This window comes from Emys orbicularis, chromosome 12 (genome assembly GCF_028017835.1).
Source record: "Emys orbicularis isolate rEmyOrb1 chromosome 12, rEmyOrb1.hap1, whole genome shotgun sequence".
In the NCBI taxonomy this organism is placed as follows: Eukaryota; Metazoa; Chordata; order Testudines; family Emydidae; genus Emys; species Emys orbicularis.
The window spans coordinates 2,351,627-2,361,097 of record NC_088694.1 but is presented as its reverse complement, the minus strand read 5'-3'; the positions used below and the strand labels follow the sequence as shown (position 1 = coordinate 2,361,097).

Sequence of the window (9,471 nt, the reverse complement as noted above, 5' to 3'; positions counted from 1 at the left end):
GGCGCACACCTGGGGGGAGGCGGCTGCGTGCCAGGTTCCTTGGGGAGACGACAGGAGGGCGCAAGGGAGTCTGCCCCCGGAGATGCTCCGCACACCCCTGCCAGGTGCGGCCCCTATCTCCTGGCCCTCTGCTCCCGAAGGGGGAAGCAGAGGTGGCCGCCCTCAGCCTCGCTTCCCCGCTGAAGGGCAGAAATGGGGCGGTGGCTGCTCTTCCTTCTTCCCTGGCCTCTGGGGTCGTCTCAGTCCTTTCCTTGGAGAGCAGCGGGGCAGAGGCCTGGCCCCTTCCCCTGCTCCTCCCAGAGCAGCCTGGACCAGCCCAGCGCCCCCTTCCTGACAGCGCAGGAGAGGCAGTGTCCCCCCACCCCGACCCTGGGGTTTCCCAAGCGGTTCTTTCCTGGCTCAGACCCGCCCGGCTCCCCACAGCCCAGGCCCATGCCTCGCCCTCCGCAGCGGGGGCGCCCCCAGTAGCCCGCAGGCTGAGCCGGGGCTGGCGTGGAGGGACCGCATAGAGTCTAGCGGGGCGCAGCGCGCTCTGCCCAGGCTGCAGGGGGTCGGGGCGGGACCCGAGCGCCCCAGGAGCGGGACCCGCGAACGGAGTAATCCGAGGAGGCACCAGCAGTATCCGGGAGACGCAGAGAGCAGGGCAGGGGCTTCGAGTCCCAGCCTCCTGCCAGCCCCGGGCCTCGGAGTGTCGGCTCCCCACAGCAGCGCCCTGCTCGCCGCGCCGGGGATGGATGGAGGCGATCCGCGATCAATAGGAGCAGGGGGGGGGGGGGGGAAGCGGCCATGCAAATGCAGCGCCCTTGGGGTGAGGCTTAAAAGCCATGACAACCGGGCCTGAAAACGCGCGTGAGCCTGGGTGGGGTCAGGGCAGCCCTCGGGGTGCTCTGTTCCGCTGATGGGCAAAGCCCCCAACCTCCAGCCCTGCCAGGACGTCTGCCCCTCGGCCCGGGACAGGCTGGCGGGGAAGAGCTGAAGGAGGGAGCGGCCAGACGGATGAGAGGGGAAGGGGCGGGGGATGCAGGAGGAATGAATGAATAACCGCCTGCCCGGGTGGGGCGGGACCCCAGCTTTCCCCGCCCGGCTGTCCCATCCGGACAGGCTCCGGCTCCTGCTGCCGTGGGGGTGGGGGTAACTCTAAGAGAGGAGGTGGGTTTGAAGTGGGGGCTTCCAGGAAGGGGTCCTCCCCTCCAGCCCCCTCCTCTGCAGCCCCTTCCCCTCTCTCCAGCCCGCTCCCCTTCCTCCAGCCTCTGCCCCTCTCCTCCAGCCCCCTCCCCTTCCTCCAGCCCCTTTCCCTCCCCTCCAGCCCCCCTCCATCGCTCTCCGCTCCCCTCCCTCCCTCCGGAAGTCTCTCCCTCTCCCTCCTTTCTCCTCCTCTCCTCCAACATGGCCGCGAAGTCGGATGGAGCCGGGGCGGCCTCGGCCGTGCGCATGGAGGGCGCGGAGAGCGGCGGCGGGGGCACCCTGCCGGGCGGGTCCCACCGAGGCGGCGGCGGCGGCGGGGGCGCGGGGCCCGGGCCGGGCAGCCCCTTGGCGGCCGCCCCGCCGGCGCCCCGCGCCTACAGCCTGCTGGACTGCTGCTGGGTGCTGTGCGCCCTGCTCGTCTTCTTCTCGGACGGGGCCAGCGACCTGTGGCTGGCGGCCGATTACTACCTGCGGCGCCAGCTCTGGTGGTTCGGCCTCACGCTGCTCTTCGTGCTGCTGCCCTCGCTCGTGGTGCAGCTGCTCAGCTTCAGGTGGTTCGTCTACGACTACGCGGCGCCCCGAGCCCCCGGGCCGGCCGCGGCCCCGGCCCCGGCCCCCGCCGCCAGCACCAAGGACAGCGGCTGCACCAAGGACAGCGGCCGGCCCGGCTCCGCGCTCCTCTCGCCTCCCCCCGCCCCGGCCCCCAGCGCCTACCGGACCCGGGGCTGCTGCCGCCTCTGCATCTGGATCCTGCAGTCCCTCATCCACCTCCTGCAGCTGGGACAGGTCTGGAGGTAGGGGCGGGCCCCGGGGGAGGAAGCAGGGGGGGGGGGGCGGAGGGAGCCTGGCTTCGTGCCCCGCTCCCCTGCAGAGCCTGGGGTAGGGCCGGAGCTAGGGGGGGGGAGGGGAGCGTGGGTTCCCGCCCCCCTTCCATAGGCAGCTCGGCCGGTTCATCCGGGAGCGGGCAGTCCGGGGGAGCATGGGTGGATCTGTCCCCTTGGCCCGGCGAATTCACCTAGGACAGTCCCGGAGCCGTGTCTACACACGGGGCTCTTCATGTGCCCAGCCCAACCCAGGCCGGGGGCTTTAGCCGGTCTCTTTCTCCTCCCTGCCGCTGGAACTGGCAGGGGAAGGGGGTCCAGGACACAGGGATCTACCCCTGCCTTGCACTGCCCCTGGAACTCGGCTGCCAGGCCTGGGGGTCGGAGCTCTCCAGAGGCTCTGGGGAGCAGTGGAAGGGAGCTCGGTGCAGCCTGAATTTCCCTGAGGATGGGGGAAGGGGATCTGCCCCCACCACGTGCTCTGTCCCGATGGGGAGTTTGCAGCCTGCCTTTGGACTTGTCCTTTGAACAGCTGGACATCAGCCAGCAAGTGGGGGGGGGACATCAGCCAGCAAGTGGGGGGAGGGGAGGGTCCCTCCCTGCCCCTCAGAACCTAGCAGCCCATTGCCCACCTTCCCCTAGGACCTGACCACTCCAAGCCCCTCACCGCCAGCTCTCCTGCTTCTAATTTCCAAAGCTTTAGAGGCAGTCCTGTCCCCAGCTACACCCATTCCCTCCCCCCCCCACGGTGGAATATGGCCCCAGCTGCTTGTCTGGAACAGCTGGGCTAGAGCAGGAAAGGGTCTCTTCTGTAATCAGATCCCTGAGATCAACAGTTCATTAGCTGTGACTAGGGGGTGGCTGGGGTCCCCTGAGGCTGAAGCATACGGCCAGCATGGAGGGGGGAAGGTGACGGAGACTGGGGCTGCTTCCTCTTAGGTGTGTGTCTTGGGGTTATTATATAAACTCCCTCCAGTGAGCCCCATCCATTCAGGAGGAGAGGAGAGACCTGGGCAAACCGGAGCCGGGGGGAGGGAAAGCCCTGGACCAAGACAGGCATTGAGGGCTAAATGTAACTGATGTGCCATGGGGGTGCTTTACCTAAACCCCAGCAATGGGGGAGGGGGAGGCAGCACCTGGGCTAGGGGCTGTTTTGAGATATTACATTTATGGAGCATTTTCATGGCATGAGGAAACAGGTACCAGATAAAAAGGCACCTGACAGCTGACAGGATCACCCCTACCCAGCAAACACACAAACACACACCCAGTTTATAATGCATGTGTGTGGACACCAGCCAAGCTGCCAGCCCCTCGTGAAGGGGTGAACGTGGTGTCCTGGTCCCTGTGACAAGGGACCACGCGGAGCAGTCCACGGCTAAAGTGCTGCACCATTCTAATCCACTCACCACTTCAGTCAGAAACTGAACTGCTCAGCTTTGGTTCCCTGTAGGGCCTGATCCTGTGAGGTGCTGAGAGCATCCGGCAGGGTGCTGGATGCCTTTGGTTCAGATCAGGGTCCCATTCTGTGTCCACACCCATGGAAGTCAGCGGTGTCACCTAGGATGTGCAGGGGTGGGGGAGCATTGGAGCCATAGCAGATCCAGCCTGTCCCCTTCCTTTATCCCTTTCCTCTGCATTTCATTCATCTGCTGCCCACCAAAATAGCTGGGGCCAGAGATGGCCCATGTGAGCAGGATGAGAGAGAGCACAGACAGGCACTCAACAGAGGTCAGCTCCGCTGCCTGCATCTCTACTGGCTCTCCAGAACTCTGAGCTGATCATTTACTGGCATGTCTGTTTCCCAGGGCCAGGGTATTGAGCTTCCCTTTCTTTTCTCCACCCCAGACAGCCGTCAACACTCCCTTTCAGATTCACAGAGCTACAAACAGCACAATGCAAAGGAGCTAGGGCTCTGCAATGGAGCTGATTGCTAGAGAAGTTAATGCTGGGAAAGAAAGGGGAGGCCATGGCAAATTGCTGAAATGCAACTAGGAACTGAGGAGTTTGGATCAGGTTTTGGTGCTATTCCCACCGTGTATTTCTGTATTCTGTGGCCTTGTTTGTCTCAGCATATCTGTGTGGAGGTATTTGTCTAGTACTCTTCCCGTGATCAGGTAGCATAAGGCTTCTCCAACTCTTTCGCAGTATAGAGCGCATCTTACTAGTGAGATTGTCTGTCTCATCTCATTCATGACTGCATAGACCGCCTTCCTGCCCATTCGTGATCCCAGCCCATGGCATCTGCAGCAAGTGCTTACAAGGAAAAGCGCTATTAGGGAAATCTGTTGTGTAAAAACTGTCTTTAATGTGCTGTAGCAGCTGGAAACGTGGAGGAGAGCCAGCACCTTGGGACCAGCCAGCTGTCTACAGACTGTTAGCAAGTGGTCCTGGGCCTACCAGTGCTCCATGGGTCACAGTTTGAGAATGGCTCCGCTACAATTACATTGTAGTCATTGGTTAATTTCTTATTTTGTTTTTTTGCTCCTGGTTCTATAAATAATCTGCCCCCCTGAGCTGTTATAGTGTGGTAGGGTTTAAAGCCAATTAAAGTGGTAGCTCTCAGAACTGATCTCCTGGCCATGTTGGACTCAAATTGCAGATCAGTCTCTTTCTAAGCTTGGGATTTGTTACTTGTTCCCGTGACCAGTTACATGCAGTTTACTACACTCATTACCGAGGCTGGGTTTGGTGCAGGTGGATGTGATAGGTTCTAGGTGTTGAATTATTGCTGTGTTAACTGTGCATGTGAAGAGAAGACTTTTCCTTGAGCTCCTTTGTCAGTGTGGACCTGGGCCTGGCCCTATTGCACTGGGGCCTTTTGTGCATCCCAACTTACATTCAGTCAATGTGTTTATAGGCCTGAGGCCCAGCTTCACTTTTGTGAGAACAATTTGCACCTGCAGAATTTGCCCCTGCATTTTTGCAACCTGCAGAATGAATTTCAGCACAAGCCTAAAACTGCAGTTGGGTTAGAGTTGCTAACACCGCACTTTGCCCTGCAGTTGAACTGTAGGCATAAAAGTGAAGGCACAAGTTTTGTGGGTGCAAACTGTATCTGCCTATGTGCCCAATAATGTGTCCTTGCTAGAGAGCACTAGTGTTTAGCTTACCTTGATTTAAAGGTACTGTAGCAATCCATTAAAGTCCACTGTAATCAGCCCATTCACAATAATCATGCACAATCATTCTTGTGGGTATCCCATAGAGACGGTATCAGTTGCATGAGAGTGAACATGTGTAATCTATTCAGACTACCCGCAGGCAAGTGTACAAATGCTGGGAAATGTGTCTTCACATTCGACCTGTTCCGAGCCTCCATAATTACGAATGGTCAGAAGAGGGACAGTTCCTTGCATGCAGATTTCCAGCCCAGTCTTCAATGCCCTTCCTAGCCAATAGAGCACAGCCATGCTCAGTTTGGGGATAGTCGGATGCAATCAGCACACCATTAGCAGCCCAGATCAGGCTGTGTTTCATCATGTGTCTCATGCTGATGAGATTTCTCAGTTTACAAATTCCTACCCACTTTGCTTGCAAAAGGTCAAAACTATCTTCTCTAAATGGAGAAATATCAAAGGGAAAGAAAGTCCTTTGGGGTCTGTTCTCTCCCTGACATGCTTGCCTGCCTCCCATTAGCATTAATAGGAGCATGTGCACATGCCAAGGGGACAGCCTTCTCCAGGCTGTGCACATCACGCAGTGGATTTGCATTTGGTATTCATTTCTCTCTGTCTTGTAATGGCTTTGTTCAGAAAAGCTCGGCTTGGATGTGGCATCTGTTTTCCCAGTCGTGTTCTGCTTCCACCCAGTTTCACATCTGGTTTGGTCGAGGCACAGTGGGGCCACATGATTTCCCAGAGGTCACACAATAGCTCAGAGGTCATTCGCTGGCTCTGCCTGATTGCTTAATATTAACTCTACTTGGCATTTCTAGATCACTTTCCTTCCAAGGATCTCAGTGCGCTTTGGAGACATTTCATTAGGCCTCCAGCTCCATGTGCGTCCGATCTTATCAACATCCCCGTTTAAATGGGGAGATAGCAAGGATCAATGACTTGCCTGTGATGATACAGAAAAGCAAGGCCCCTATTCCTGAAACTGGATCCACATGGCCCCCAGCAGGGCCCCATTGACTTCAGCAGACCCCTGTTCAGGTGCAAGAGTCTGCCTGTGTGGATCCAGTTGCATAGTTGGGGCCTAGGTTTGTGGCAGAGCTGGACACGGACTAGAGATTGGCTGACTTCTAATCCTGTGCCTTTAGCCACGGGATTCTCCTTGGAACACGCGGCCCTTCTGTTTGCCAGGCCTTTGCTCTAACCACTCAAACAAGCCGGGATTCCTTTGAGTCCCTAATTACACCATTTTCTTGGCTATAAACTGGGCCTATTAAAGAACAACTTGTATTGAAATCAGCCAGTTCCCCTGTTGTCTCTTTCAGGTCCCACCCGTTTCTCCTGGGCAGCACACTGGGCTTTTCGGGGTATGAGCCGTGTTTTTCAGAGCATGAGCTGGACCCAGTGGCTGTGGGTCCTCACTTGGGATTTGAAGAAGCGTTGGGGGTGGGTGGGAAAGGAAGGACTTAAAGCTTTTAATCAATGCGTTGATGTGACATCATTCAGACTGTGCCACATGGAGCTCTTTCTAATTATTTCACTTTGCAAGATGTATAATGGATTAAAATGGCTGCAACTGAAAAGCAATTTTCTTCTTGTTTAAATAAAGGATTACGGAATAATATCCCAAATTACCTTTTAGGAAAATTGTACTCTGTATCGATTACTGTTAGATCAGTGGGTGTCTCTTGTTTTTCCATCTCAGGATAATGATTAATGAATTTAGTTACAACTGGGGCTAGGTTCTTTTTTTGTTTTCAACACTTGAAAATTGGAGTCAGTAATTGGAACAAGTGAAGGACAGAGCTGGCTGGCAAAGAAGCTGAGGAGATGCTGGTATTGTTTTGGATTATTTATCTCACTCTGAACAAGGTTAATAATGAGGGTCTTTAGCTGGCCACTTGCTGGGTGAGCCTTGCAAATGAGAATGTGCATTTCAACAGGTTTATTGTGGAGGCGCGAGGTTTAACGTGACACTCCAGCAATTGAAGGGCTAACTGTGCTTGTGACAACAAACCAAACCTTTCAACACATTCTTCAGAGAAGAGCTGCTGTCCAAACCCTTTCTATGAATTTTTACCCTGGATTGTTTTTAATATGAAGAAGGCAGTAATTAGCTCTAATAGCCGTCTCTGTAGATTTCTGCTTGATCATCAGTTTTTGAAAATTAAATGATTTTTTGTAATTGATTTCTTATTTCTCATGCAGCTGCCACTGTGTTTGGTTCATAAAAACCTAGCCATGCCCTGTCAGGGCAAGAGAGAATATTTTTCTGAGTTGAAACATAAACTGTATGATCAAATGCATAACAAATAAGAATCAGCATTTCATTCTCGCAAGTTGATGGGCGATGAAATCTTGTTTTAATGAGATCCACGGAACTGACAGAATGATGGGAGAATAATTGTGCCCCGCAATGAAAACAGAGGGCGGGGGAGGGAGGGAGGCAGGATCACTTGTTGAATCCTTGAAGAGTTGGAGATTGTATTAGCAGATGTGCATATTTTGTGCTGCCTTATCCCTCCCCTTTCCCTTTGTTCCAGTAATGAACTATGCACAGCAGCTGCTGGCTGCCTGGAGGGGAAGGCACTGCCATAGGGTTTGTGTGCCTGTCGGGCCATTGTACATTGCAGGCAGCAGTATCATTGCAATGACAAGCCCAATTAGTGAGTTTGATTACATCAAGAGGATAAGGTCACTGGTGTCTGGGCTCCCTTGCACAGACCTGGGAGGGGGACTCCCTGTGGATCCAGACTGCCTATGCCCTAAGGACAAGGGGAGCAGAGAGCTCTGAAATGCTTCAGCTGAGTGGGCTTCTGGAAGCCTGTGGCTTGCATTGCTGCAGTTGTGGGCTGTGCTTTCGCTGCCTAGGGTGTAGCCCCACAGCTGGGGGCTTGGCTTTGTTCACCCCTCCCCCTAGTACTTGACAGCTACCTCTCCTCCCTGCTGGGATCCTCCCCCCTGAGGGCTCAGCCCTCCATGGCCCCACAAAGGCAAGCACCCCAGTGCAAGGGCTTATGAATGTACTATGTTTGTACAGCTCCTAGCACAGCGGGCCCTGGGCTCTGACTAACTGAGGCTGGTGGACACTACGGTAATCCCCCACCCCCTATCAGCTGCTCACACCTCTTGCCTATGCCCCTCTTGCCCCAAAGCACAAAGGACAAAGCACACGCTGGCCCAGCACTTGTCACTTCCCACGGGCCAGCTCTGAGGGCAGGCTCGGAGGCTGAGCGTCTGTCTGTGTGTCCGTCCATCCCATCCGCTCCTCAGTGTGCAGGGGGGGACTGGCAGCGGGGTGCCGTGCCGCACTGTGCAGACAAATGGGCATGTTCCTGCCCCAAAGAGATGAGTCTGTCTGGGGACCACAGAGAACAAGTCTGCCCTGGATGGGTTATGACCTGCTAGGTCTTTTTCATCGCAAGCCTCTGTGATGCTGTGAGAGCTGGGGCTAATAAGGCCTGGTCTACACGACGCAGGTCGACATAAGTCTCCTTCCATCGACATACTTGTGCCCATGTCTACAGCGTGTCACCAGCCGTCCTAAGCTCTCCATTAGGGTCACGCAGCAAACCCACCTCCCCGACCAATGTGGAGCCCCAGCCAAACTGCTGAGGTCGTCGCAGTGCGAGTGTAGACATGGCTTGACCTGTGTTGACCTAGCAGTCCTCCAACAGCTGTCCCACAAAGCCCCATTCCCTGCATCAGTGACTGCTCTGGTCACAATTGTGAACTCCACTGCTCAGCCGTCACAGAGACTAGACGCCACCCCCCAGAACTCCGCCAAGTATTTTTGAAATGCCGTTTCCTGATTGTCCAGCGTGGCGAGCACACTTAGCAGCTCTTCCTGGCTGTGTGCAACTGCCCATGCCAGCTCTGCGCACCAGCCACGCTCCTGCCTGGCCTAGACAGGAGGCATTGGATCTCCTGGCCCCAGGGTGGGGGGAGAAGAGGCTGTGTGACGGACCAGCCGCAGAAACATGGACATCTATGAACAGATTGCACCAGCCCTGCAGGCAGAAGGGGTCCGACAAGGATCAGCAGCAGTGCCACATGACAGCGAAGGAGCTGAGGCAGGCATACCACCGGGGCAGGGTGGCCAACCAGCGATCTGATGCTGAGCCTCAGACCTGCCACTTTTACAGCCAGCTGCAGGCCATACTTGGCAGAGACCCCACCAGCACCTGGCAGGCCATTGTGGATACCTCTCAGGACCCTGAGACACAGACCCTGTCTGGACCAGCGAGAAGCAGGAGGGAGCCGTGGCAGGCGGTCTAGCCATGCCACAAGCCAGGACCTGTTCGAGACTCCACCAGTCTCTAGCCAGTCCCGCCAGCCGAGCATGGATG

At 56.1% G+C, this 9,471-nt stretch overlaps 1 protein-coding gene across 1 annotated transcript in view; it reads left to right on the top strand.

The window, feature by feature from the left end:
- Nucleotides 1–1,386: 1,386 nt before the first annotated feature.
- The window catches only part of XKR7 (XK related 7), a 28,399-nt gene continuing 20,314 nt past the window's right edge, over nt 1,387–9,471 (top strand). Inside the window, exon 1 of the mRNA XM_065414889.1 lies at nt 1,387–1,979. Within this exon, the coding sequence (XP_065270961.1) occupies nt 1,387–1,979 (593 nt within the window). The remainder of the gene's footprint in view (nt 1,980–9,471) is intronic.